At 34.8% G+C, this 12,926-nt stretch overlaps 1 protein-coding gene across 1 annotated transcript in view; it reads right to left on the reverse strand.

The window, feature by feature from the left end:
• Positions 1-119: 119 nt before the first annotated feature.
• The window catches only part of LOC133559920 (mitogen-activated protein kinase 12-like), a 14,451-nt gene continuing 1,644 nt past the window's right edge, over positions 120-12,926 (reverse strand). The window contains exons 2-11 of the mRNA XM_061911916.1: positions 8,161-8,290; positions 8,021-8,079; positions 7,851-7,962; positions 7,751-7,780; positions 5,797-5,844; positions 5,607-5,721; positions 5,460-5,531; positions 2,070-2,294; positions 1,830-2,003; positions 120-1,762 (exon numbers count right to left, since the gene is read on the reverse strand). Of these exons, the coding sequence (XP_061767900.1) occupies positions 1,698-1,762; positions 1,830-2,003; positions 2,070-2,294; positions 5,460-5,531; positions 5,607-5,721; positions 5,797-5,844; positions 7,751-7,780; positions 7,851-7,962; positions 8,021-8,079; positions 8,161-8,290 (1,030 nt within the window). The 3' untranslated portion in view covers positions 120-1,697. The remainder of the gene's footprint in view (positions 1,763-1,829; positions 2,004-2,069; positions 2,295-5,459; positions 5,532-5,606; positions 5,722-5,796; positions 5,845-7,750; positions 7,781-7,850; positions 7,963-8,020; positions 8,080-8,160; positions 8,291-12,926) is intronic.

Raw genomic sequence — 12,926 nt, forward strand, 5'->3', positions numbered from 1 at the left:
CACATTTATTAGAGAAAATAACCATAGAAAATACTAACCGTTTCCATAAGAGTTGGGAAATTGTGTTAGATGTAAATATAAACAGAATACAATGATTTACAAATCCTTTTCAACCCATATTCAGTTGAATATGCTACAAAGACAACATATTTGATTTTCAAACTGATAAACATTTTTTTTTGTGCAAATAATCATTAATTTTAGAATTTGATGCCAGCGACACGTGACAAAGAAGTTGGGAAAGGTGGCAAAAAATACTGATAAAGTTGGGAAATGCTCATCAAACACTTATTTGGAACATCCCACAGGTGTGCAGGCTAATTGGGAACAGGTGGGTGCCATGATTGGGTATAAAAACAGCTTCCCAAAAAATGCTCAGTCTTTCACAAGAAAGGATGGGACGAGGTACACCCCTTTGTCCACAACTGCGTGAGCAAATGGTCAAAAAGTTTAAGAACAATGTTTCTCAAAGTGCAATTGCAAGAAATTTAGGGATTTCAACATCTACGGTCCATAATATCATCAAAGGTTCAGAGAATCTGTAGAAATCACTCCACATAAGCAGCATGGCCGGAAACCAACATTGAATGACCGTGACCTTCAATCCCTCAGACGCCACTGTATCAAAAACCGACATCAATCTCTAAAAGATATAACCACATGGGCTCAGGAACACTTCAGAAAACCACTGTCACTAAATACAATTGGTCGCTACATTTGTAAGTGCAAGTTAAAGCTCTACTATGCAAAGCGAAAGCCATTTATCAACAACATCCAGAAATGCCGCCGGCTTATCTGGGCCCGAGATCATCTAAGATGGACTGTTGTAAAGTGGAAAGTGTTCTGTGGTCTGACGAGTCAACATTTCAAATTGTTTTTGGAAATATTCGACATGGTGTCATCCGGACCAAAGGGGAAGCGATCCATCCAGACTGTAATTGACGCAAAGTTCAAAAGCCAGCATCTGTGATGGTATGGGGGTGCATTAGTGCCCAAGGCACGGGTAACTTACACATCTGTGAAGGCACCATTAATGCTGAAAGGTACATACAGGTTTTGGAACAACATATGCTGCCTTCTAAGCGCCGTCTTTTTCATGGACGCCCCTGCTTATTTCAGCAAGACAATGCCTAGCCACATTCAGCACGTGTTACAACAGCGTGGCTTCGTAAAAAAAGAGTGCGGGTACTTTCCTGGCCCGCCTGCAGTCCCGACCTGTCTCCCATCGAAAATGTGTGGCGCATTATGAACCGTAGATTACGACAGCGGAGACTCCGGACTGTTGAAGGACTGAAGCTCTACATAAAACAAGAATGGGAAAGATTTCCACTTTCAAAGCTTCAACAATTAGTTTCCTCAGTTCCCAAACGTTTATTGAGTGTTGTTAAAAGAAAAGGTGATGTAACACAGTGGTGAACATGCCCTTTCCCAACTACTTTGCCATGTGTTGCAGCCATGAAATTCTAAGGTAATTATTATTTGCAAAAAAAAACAGTTTATGAGTTTGAAAATCAAATATTTTTTCTTTTTAGAGCATTCAATTGAATATGAGTTGAAAAGGATTGGCGAATCATTGTATTCCGTTTATATTTACATCTAACACAATTTCCCAACTCATATGGAAACAGGGTTTGTATTAGAAAAAATAACCATAGAAAATAGTTCTGTGGCGTGCATGTGCAAACGTGTGTGCGCTATCAAAGCGTGGTCTCCCTGGAGTCCTTGGGCGGTCTAAAGGTCAGTACCTCGGTGACGGTGTGTCCTGCGGGAAGACAAAAAGTCACCGTGTGGGTTCCCAGGTGAGCTCGGGTAAACGTGCGTTCCCTTACGTTTCCACTGCTCCAGTGTCAGGTCGGTGTTGTCCACCGTTTGGTCGTACGGCTGCGCCTCGGTCTCCTCTTCAGTGTCGCGGAAGTATGCGAAGAAGGGCAGGTCCAGGGCCTCCGAGGCGCTCGCCCTCTCCTCCGGGTCCAGGAGGAGCATCTTCTCCAGCACGCAGACCGCTTGCGGAGCAGAGAGACCACGTCAGGAGTGGGACATGAAAAAAGGTGGATGTTTACAGTACATACCATTTGTGCTAGCTTTGGAGAAAATGGAGTGAAAATCTTTTTGGGGCACTTTGGGCAAACCTCTGAGGTAGTTTTTGGCCTGTTGGCAGAGACCATGAACAGTCACTGAACACTTTGGTGTCTTTGTCGTCGTCTTAATACGCACATCTTGGCTTTGGAGCTTCACCACAAAGTCAGCAGCAGGCGTTCCTGTGATCTTCATGATTTCTCGCAGCTGGTCCAAGTCTAGCAGCAGCAGCTTGGTCAAGGCCAGTAATCTTTTGCACTTTGCACTACGCAAACTGTAGGCCAGTAATCTTTTGCACTTTTCACCATGCAAACTAAAGGCAGGTAATCTTTTGCACTTTTCACCATGCAAACTAAAGGCCAGTTATCTTTTGCACTTTTCACCATGCAAACTAAAGGCCAGTAATCTTTTGCACTTTTCACCACGCAAACTAAAGAACAGTAGTCTTTTGCACTTTTCACCATGCAAACTAAAGGTCAGTAATCTTTTGCACTTTTCACCACGCAAACTAAAGGCCGGTAATCTTATGCACTTTTCACCACGCAAACTAAAGGCCAGTAATCTTTTGCACTTTTCACCATGCAAACTGAAGACCAGTAATATTCTGCACTTTTCACCACGCAAACTAAACGCCGGTAATATTTTGCACTTTTCACCAAGCAAACTAAAAGCCAGTAATATTCTGCACTTTTCACCACGCAAACTAAAAGCCAGTAATATTCTGCACTTTTCACCACGCAAACTAAAGGCCAGTAATCTTTTGCACTTTTCACTACGCAAACTAAAGGCCAGTAATCTTTTGCACTTTTCACCACGTAAACTAAATGCCAGTAATATTCTGCATTTTTCACCACGCAAACTAAAGGCCAGTAATCTTTTGCACTTTTGACCATGCAAACTAAAGGCCAGTAATCTTCTGTACTTTTCACCATGCAAACTAAAGGCCAGTAATATTCTGCACTTTTCACCACGCAAACTAAAGGCCAGTAATCTTTTGCACTTTTCACCACGCAAACTAAAGACCAGTAATATTCTGCACCTTTCACCACGCAAACTAAACGCCGGTAATATTTTGCACTTTTCACCAAGCAAACTGAAAGCCAGTAATATTCTGCACTTGCACCACGCAAACTAAAAGCCAGTAATATTCTGCACTTTTCACCACGCAAACTAAAGGCCAGTAATCTTTTGCACTTTTCACTATGCAAACTAAAGGCCAGTAATCTTTTGCACTTTTCACCTCGTAAACTAAATGCCAGTAATATTCTGCACTTTTCACCACGCAAACTAAAGGCCAGTAATCTTCTGTAGTTTTCACCACACAAACTGAAGGCCAATAATCTTTTGCACTTTTCACCACGTACACTAAAGGCCAGTAATATTCTGCACTTTTCCCCACGCAAACTAAAGGCCAGTAATCTTTTGCACTTTTCACCATGCAAACTAAAGACCAGTAATATTCTGCACTTTTCACCACGCAAACTAAACGCCGGTAATATTTTGCACTTTTCACCAAGCAAACTAAAAGCCAGTAATATTCTGCACTTTTCACCACGCAAACTAAAAGCCAGTAATATTCTGCACTTTTCACCACGCAAACCAAAGACCAGTAATCTTTTGCACTTTTCACCAGACAAACTAAAGGCCGGTAATCTTATGCACTTTTCACCACGCAAACTAAAGGCCAGTAATCTTTTGCACTTTTCACCACGCAAACTTAAGGCCAGTAATCTTTTGCACGTTTCACCACGCAAACTAAAGGCCAGTAATCTTTTGCACGTTTCACCATGCAAACTTAAGGCCAGTAATTTTTTGCACTTTTTACCACGCAAACTAAAAGGCCAGTAATCTTTTACACTTTTCACCACGCAAAGTAAACGCCAGTAATATTTTGCACTTTTCACCAAGCAAACTAAAAACCAGTAATATTCTGCACATTTCACCACGCAAAGTAAAAACACCAGTAATCTTTTGCACTTTTCACCAAGCAACCCTAAAAGCCAGTAATATTCTGCACTTTTCACCACGCGAACTAAAGGCCAGTAATTTGTTGCACTTTTCACCACACAAACTAAAGGCCAATAATAATTGCCACTTTTCATCACACAAACTAAAGGCCAGTAATCTTTTGCACTTTGCCCCACGCAATCTAAAGGCCAGTAATCTTTTGCACTTTTCACCACGCAAACCAAAGGCCACTAATACTCAGCACTTTTCACCACGCAAACTAAAGACCAGTAATCTTTTGCACTTTTCACCACACAAACTAAAGGCCGGTAATCTTATGCACTTTTCACCACGCAAACTAAAGGCCAGTAATCTTTTGCACTTTTCACCATGCAAACTAAAGACCAGTAATATTCTACACTTTTCACCACGCAAACTAAACGCCAGTAATATTTTGCACTTTTCACCAAGCAAACTAAAAGCCAATAATATTCTGCACTTTTCACCATGCAAACTAAAGGCGGGGAATCTTTTGCACTTTTCACCATGCAAACTAAAGGCCAGTAATCTTTTGCACTTTTTGGGGAATCTATAACAGTGAAACAACAGAAAAAGAATTCCATTGTAAGTTAATAATACTAACACAGACACTGGTAAGTGTGTTAGCATTTTAGCTGATGCTAACAACGCTAGCTTCGTTACATTACGATAGCATGCTTAAAAACACTCCTACAGACAACAAACATGGAACGGTTTACTAAGTAAGAATTGTTTTAGTTATATTGTAAAACTTACAAATGTTACTTGGAGTGATGAATGAAGAATCCACAACGAGTAAAGACGCTACGGACGGCTGGAGGACGGAACGGCAATTCTACTTTAGGTTGAAAGCACTAAATATAAGTGGGAGAACTTGTCAAAAGTTGGCATCATAGCACAAACAATAACACCTTTCCAGTGTATTTCCTTTGATTTTTTGTATTTTTGTTAAGTTTCCATAAATCATATACATAAATTAGTCGCACCGTTTTATAAGCCGCAGGGTTCAAAGTGTAAGAAAAAAGAAGCGACTTATAGTCCGAAAATTTTCTGACTTGTAATGTCATCCAGCAAGCCGCCCCCGCCCCCCACACACACGTCCTCAAAATCTCACCCAACTTGTCCCATTCGTTTGTGCTGCAAAATCATCCCAAACTTGTCTCTTTAGTTTGTGCTGCAGAATGTTTTGTATAACTATTGTAGTTTTTTTTTGTTAAGCTTTTATTGTTTACAACCAGCTCCATAACATAAACACTCCGATAGTTGGAAAAATAAAGGTTGTGGCACAATGGAATGGGACATGTATGGGGCAATTTTGACAAGGTGGGGGTGTCTGGTTATAAATAATTACACATTGCTAACAGAAAAATTATGTAAATAAGACATGAGAAGGATACGATCGTTGCCTTTAAAGAGCGGCTTGGCCAGCAGCATCTCTGCCATGATGCAGCCAGCAGACCAGATGTCCACTAAACACACACACAAACACACTACATTAGACAAGTATTCCTTCACACACTCAGGTGTGCAGGAAGTCTTCTCACCTGTCTGAGTGTAGTGCATCCAGTTGAGAATGACTTCGGGGGCTCGGTACCAGCGGGTCACCACGTAGCCCGTCATCTCCGCGTCCGCCTGCCTGGCCAGGCCAAAGTCCAGGATCTGAATCATTAACATTTTTATTTCACTACGAGTCCAGTTTGGAAAATTCAAGTTGCTGTGCGTGCGCGTGCGTACCTTTAACTCACAGTCCTGGTTGATGGCCAGATTCCCTGGTTTCAGATCCTGTTGAGATCAAAGATGGCATCTTTAGGGCTGCACAGAAATAGACATTCACATCCACATTGCCTTTCTGATTTATCTCAAATTCTAAATCCATCCATAATTGATTAAAAAAAAATTATACAGACAAACAAATATATAATGTATATAATGTGTGTGTGTGTCTATATATATATATAATATATACATTTATATATATATATGATATATATACATTTGTGTTTGTTTACAGTATATATATATATATTTATATATATACAAACTGTATGTATATATGTATGTGAGTGTATATATATGTATGTACTGTATATGTTTATATATATATATATATATGTGTATGTATATATACAAATATATATACACTCATAAAAAATATATATATGTGTGTATATATGTATGTGTGTGTATATATATATGTGTGTTTATATATATATATGTATGTATGTATATACATATATTTATATATATACTGTGTATATATATATGTATATATATATATATAATTTGTGTGTATATATATATGTGTGTTTGTGTATATGTATATATACAGTATATATATATGTGTGTGTGTATATGTGTTTGTATATATTATATATTGTATATAAATATATATTTGTGTATATATATATCTGTGTGTATGTATGTGTTTGTATATGTACACATTCTGTGTGTATGTAAATATATATTAATATATATATGATGTATGTGTGTATATATATATACATACTGTATCTATCATCAATATATCTGTGTATATGTATATATATATATATATATATATAATATATATATATATATATACATACTGTATATGTGTGTATATATATATACATATACAAATACATACTGTATTTGTATATGTATATTTGTAAATATATATATATATATATATATATATATATATATATATAGTTTGGGAAAATAAATACATACCGAAAAATTCCAGACTATAAGCTGCTACTTTTTTTCTACGCTTTGTACCCTGCGGCTTATAAAAAGGTGCGGATAATTTTTGGATTTTTCTTCGCTGACGGTCATAATGCAAATAGTTTTCGCCAAACAAAAGCAGGGAAACTGAAGTGGTGGACTATGGTGTGTGCTAGGGCGCCATCTTTCAGACGGGTGTGTTGACTGCGGGTGCTGCGTGTTGAACTTTGACAGTATTTATTTCCATTTCGTGCTTTGAACCGGAAGTACACTTCCAGCCATCCATAGCGTTCTGCTCGTATGGATTCTTCATTCATCGCTCCAAGCAACGTTTGTAAGTTTTACAATACAATTAAAGCTATTCTTACTTACTAAAGCGTCTCATGTGTGACATCTATAGAGTGTTTTCCTGCATACTTGCACGTGCTATCGTAATGTAATGACCTCGTTTGCTAACACGTTTACGAGTGTCCATTTTAGTATTATTACCTTATGATGGCGTTCTTTTTGTATTGTTTTACTTTCACAAACTCCTCAGTAAATTCCACAAGCCGTGCCCGTGGAAGTTATTGAGTCTGCTTAGCTGATTGTGGGTCCTTGACCATGACTTCTATTTTGTTTGATCAGCCGTTTTACTGCCTTGTTACAGACACCGTTTGGAAACAGTTAAGGTATGTAAATAAACATTTACAGAATATTTCTGTGTTAATAACTCAATTCACATTTTTTCCTTGTAAGGATGTAATGCATCCATCCATCCATTTCCTACTGCTTGTCCCTTTTGGTCAAGGTGTTAAATAAACATGCAATAATGACTAGATATTAATTGTTGTGAAGTACTGAACAACATTTCAGGTTCCATGTTAGACCGTGAGAAACACAAAGTGTGGCCTTGGAATGTGGATGAATGGCTTCAGTTTTTGAAAAGGGTTAGAACCCCGGCCCCTAAAGTGCCTAATGTGCAAGGTTAAAGGTCACGCACCCTGTGGATGATCCCTGCAGAGTGGATGTACTGAGGAGAAATGAGAAGAAACATGAGAAACCCTTCAAAGGTGTCCTGGCGGAGGTCTGCGGGGGTCCACCTTCAGTCCTTTCATCATCTGGTAGACCAAGAACTGGACCCGGTCCTCTGAGAGCCTCTCCAACTTCATCAGCTTGCCCAGGTCCGTGCCCATGAAGGGCATGACCAGGTAGCTGTGGGCCACACAGGTGAGTAACAACATCCCAGGTCGTACTTCAACTCTCAGCTTACAAGTCTCGAAGGCGGTCCAGGGAAATTTCGGCGGTGAAAACATCCAGAAGTCCGATCACCTGCTCAGAAGAAAACGTTGATACTTGTGCGGGTACTGTGATATTTATTGTGTTTTTTATGCTTTGATGCGCTGCGCTCACGTTCTCGTGCTTCATGTGTTTGAGGAGTCGAAGTTCTCTGTAGGCTCTTTTGGCGAAGAGCTTGGACTGGAAGGGACGGTGCAGCTTTTTGATGGCCACCTGTGTCCCTGTGCGCCGGTCCCACGCTGAACTGACATGGAAGTAAGTCAAGAAAAAGGTTACAAGTACACATTAAAAAAGTGTTTAAAAATAATTATAAAATATAAAAAATATATATTATTAATTACGCTGTTGGTATGATAATAATAAAACATTAATCCACTCAAATGATGGCCACCTGTGTCACTATGCAAAGGTATCACACTGAACTGACATGGAAATATTAAAAAAAAAAAAAAAAAGGTTAAAAATACATCTTAAAATAATATTTAAAAATAATTATAAAATATAAAAAATATTTTATAAATTAAGCTGCTGGTATGATATTAATCAAACATTAATCCACTCAAATGATGGCCACCCGTGTCACTATCCAACGGTCCCACACTGAACTGACATGGAAATAATTCAAGAAAAAGCATTAAAATACATATTAAAATAAATAAAATAATATTTAAAATGATTATAAAATGTAAAAAAAAATTGTTTTATTAATTAACCTGTTGGTATGATATTAATCAAACTTTAATCCACTCAAATGATGGCCACCCGTGTCACTATGCAAAGGTACCACACTGAACTGACATGGAAATATTTAAAGAAAAAGGTTAAAAATACATATTAAAATAATATTTAAAAATAATTATAAAATATAAATAAATATTTTATGAATTAATGCTGTTGGTATGATATTAATCAAACATTAATCCCCTCAAATAATGGCCACCCGTGTCACTATCCAATGGTCCCACAATGAACTGACATGGGAATAATTCAAGAAAAAGCTTAAAAATACATATTAAAATAAATAAAATAATATTTAAAAATAATGGTATAATATTAAAAAATATATTTTATAAATAAAATAATATAAAAAAATAATGCTAAAATATTTTATAAGTAAAATAATATTTTAAAATAATAAAATATTTTAAAAAATATTTTTTTATCACGCTGTTGGTATGATATTAATCAAACATTAATCCACTCAAACGATGGCCACCTGTGTCAATATCCAACAAAACCACACTGAACTGACGTGGAAATAAGTCAAGAAAAAGGTTAAAAATACATATAAAAATAAATAAAATATTTAAAACTAATGATAAAATATTAAAAAATATATTTTCTAAATAAAATAATATAAAAAAATAATGATAAAATATTTTATAAATAAAATAATATTTTAAAATAATGATAAAATATTTAAAATATATTTCATTTATTACGCTGTTCGTTTGATATTAATCAAACATTAATCCACTCAAATGATGGCCACCTGTGTCAATATCCAACAAAACCACACTGAACTGACATGGAAGTAATTCAAGAAAAATGTTCCAAATACATGTTAAAGTACATTAATACAATATATTTTATTCGTTAGAAAAATATATTGTGAACATCGAAATATTTAAAAAGAAATGTAATGACATACTATCTTTCTTCCAAATAATTACAAAAATATGAAAAATACCTATATTATTTAAGCTGTTGGTATGAAAATATCCATCCATCCATCCATCCATCCATTTTCTACCGCTTATTCCCTTTCGGGGTCGCGGGGGGCGCTGGCGCCTATCTCAGCTACAATCGGGCGGAAGGCGGGGTACACCCTGGACAAGTCGCCACCTCATCGCAGGGCCAACACAGATACAGACAACATTCACACTCACATTCACACACTAGGGCCAATTTAGTGTTGCCAATCAACCTATCCCCAGGTGCATGTCTTTGGAAGTATGAAAATAATCAAACATTAATCCACTCAAATGATGGCCACCCGTGTCACCATCCAATAGTCCCACGCTGAAGTGACATGGAAATAAAGTCAAGAAAAAGGGTAAAAAATACATATTAAAATAATATTTAAAAGATAATGATAAAATATTAAAATATATATTTGATTAATGAAGCTGTTGTTATGATATTAATCAAACATTAATCCACTCAAATGATGGACACCTGTGTCACTATGCAACGGTACCACACTGAACTGACATGGAAGTAAGTCAAGAAAAAGGTTAACAATACATATTAAAATAAATAAAATATTTTAAAAAAATAATTATAAAATATAAAAAATATATTTTATTAATTAAGCTGTTGTATGATATTAATCAAAAATGAATCCACTCAAATGATGGCCACCTGTGTCACTATCCTACAGTCCCAAGCTGAACTAACATGAAAAATATTGCAAAATTTTAAAAAATTAATGTAATAAAATTAATAGATAAAATATATTTTAATTAATTTGAAAAATTAAAGATGACAAAAATCCCTACAATAATTTAGCTCTGTTAGTAGAGTGGCCGTGCCAGCAACTTGAGGGTTGCAGGTTCGAATCCCGTTCCGCCATCCTAGTCACTGCTGTTGTGTCCTTGGGCAAGACACTTTACCCACCTGCTTCCAGTGCCACCCACACTGGTTTAAATGTAACTTAGATATTGGGTTTCACTATGTAAAGCGCTTTGAGTCACTAGAGAAAAAGCGCTATATAAATATAATTCACTTCACTTCACTAAACTGTAAAAATACATGTAAGAAAAAGTTGTAATAATTATAAAATGTGAAAAAAATCTTTGTATTAATTGAGCTGTCGATATATTATTAATTAAACATTTATCCACCTAAATAATGGCCACCTGTGTCACTAGCCTACAGTCCCACAAGTAACTGACATGGAAATATTTAAAGAAAAAGGTTAAAAATACATATTAAAATAATATTTAAAAATAATTATAAAATATAAATAAATATTTTATGAATTAATGCTGTTGGTATGATATTAATCAAACATTAATCCCCTCAAATGATGGCCACCCGTGTCACTATCCAATGGTCCCACAATGAACTGACATGGGAATAATTCAAGAAAAAGCTTAAAAATACATATTAAAATAAATAAAATAATATTTAAAAATAATGGTATAATATTAAAAAATATATTTTATAAATAAAATAATATAAAAAAATAATGATAAAATATTGGATAGTTAAAATAATAAAATATTTTTAAAAATATTTTATTTATTACGCTGTTGGTATGATATCAATCAAACATTAATCCACTCAAATGATGGCCACCTGCGTCAATATCCAACAAAACCACACTGAACTGACGTGGAAATAAGTCAAGAAAAAGGTTCAAAATACATATAAAAATAAATAGAATAATATTTAAAAATAATGATAAAATATTAAAAAATATATTTTATAAATAAATTAATATTAAAAATAATGATAAAATATTTTATGAATAAAATAATCTTTTGAAATAATGATAAAATATTTAAAAAATATTTTATTTATTACGCTGTTCGTATGATATTGATCAAACATTAAACCACTCAAATGATGGCCACCTGTGTCAATATCCAACCAAACCACACTGAACTGACATGGAAGTAATTCAAGAAAAATGTTCCAAATACATGTTAAAATAAATTAATACAATATATTTTATTCGTTAGAAAAATAAATTGTGAACATCGAAATATTTTAAAAGAAATGTAATGACATACTATCTTTTTTCCAAATAATTACAAAAAATTAAAAATACCTATATTATTTAAGCTGTTAGTATGAAAATAATCAAACATTAATCCACTCAAATGATGGCCACCCATGTCACTATCCAATAGTCCCACGCTGAAGTGACATGGAAATAAGTCAAGAAAAAGTGTAAAAATACATATTAAAATAACATTTAAAAAATAATGATAGAATATTAAAACATATATTTCATTAATTAAGCTGTTGGTATGATATTAATCAAACATAAATCCACTCAAATGATGGACACATGTGTCACTATTCAACGGTACCACACTGAACTGACATGGAAGTAAGTCAAGAAAAAGGTTAACAATACATATTAAAATAAATAAAATATTAAAAAAATAATTATAAAATATAAAAAATATTTTTTATTAATTAAGCTGTTGTATGATATTAATCAAAAATGAATCCACTCAAATGATGGCCACCAGTGTCACTATCCTACAGTCCCAAGCTGAACTAACATGAAAAATATTGCAACATTTAAAAAAATTAATGTAATAAAATTAATAGATAAAATATATTTTAATTAATTTGAAAAATTAAAGATGACAAAAATCCCTAGCTCGGTTAGTAGAGTGGCCGTGCCAGCAACTTCAGGGTTGCAGGTTCGAATCCCGTTCCGCCATCCTAGTCACTGCCATTGTGTCCTTGGGCAAGACACTTTACCCACCTGCTTCCAGTGCCACCCACACTGGTTTAAATGTAACTTAGATATTGGGTTTCACTATGTAAAGCGCTTTGAGTGACTAGAGAAAAAGCGCTGTATAAATATAATTCACTTCACTTCACTAAACTGTAAAAATACATGTAAGAAAAAGTTGTAATAATTATAAAATGTGAAAAAAAATCTTTGTATTAATTGAGCTGTCGGTATATTATTAATTAAACATTTATCCACCTAAATAATGGCCACCTGTGTCACTAGCCTACAGTCCCACAAGTAACTGACATGGAAATAAGTCAAGAAATAAAGAAAAATATAATAAAATGAATAAATAAATTATTTTTTAATTAATTAGAAAAATAAATAAACAATGAAAAAAACCCCAACATGAATTAAGCTGTAAAATACATTTTATTTTATTTTTTTTAAACAATTA

The sequence above is a fragment of the Nerophis ophidion genome, linkage group LG10, assembly GCF_033978795.1.
Source record: "Nerophis ophidion isolate RoL-2023_Sa linkage group LG10, RoL_Noph_v1.0, whole genome shotgun sequence".
Lineage (NCBI taxonomy): Eukaryota > Metazoa > Chordata > Actinopteri > Syngnathiformes > Syngnathidae > Nerophis > Nerophis ophidion.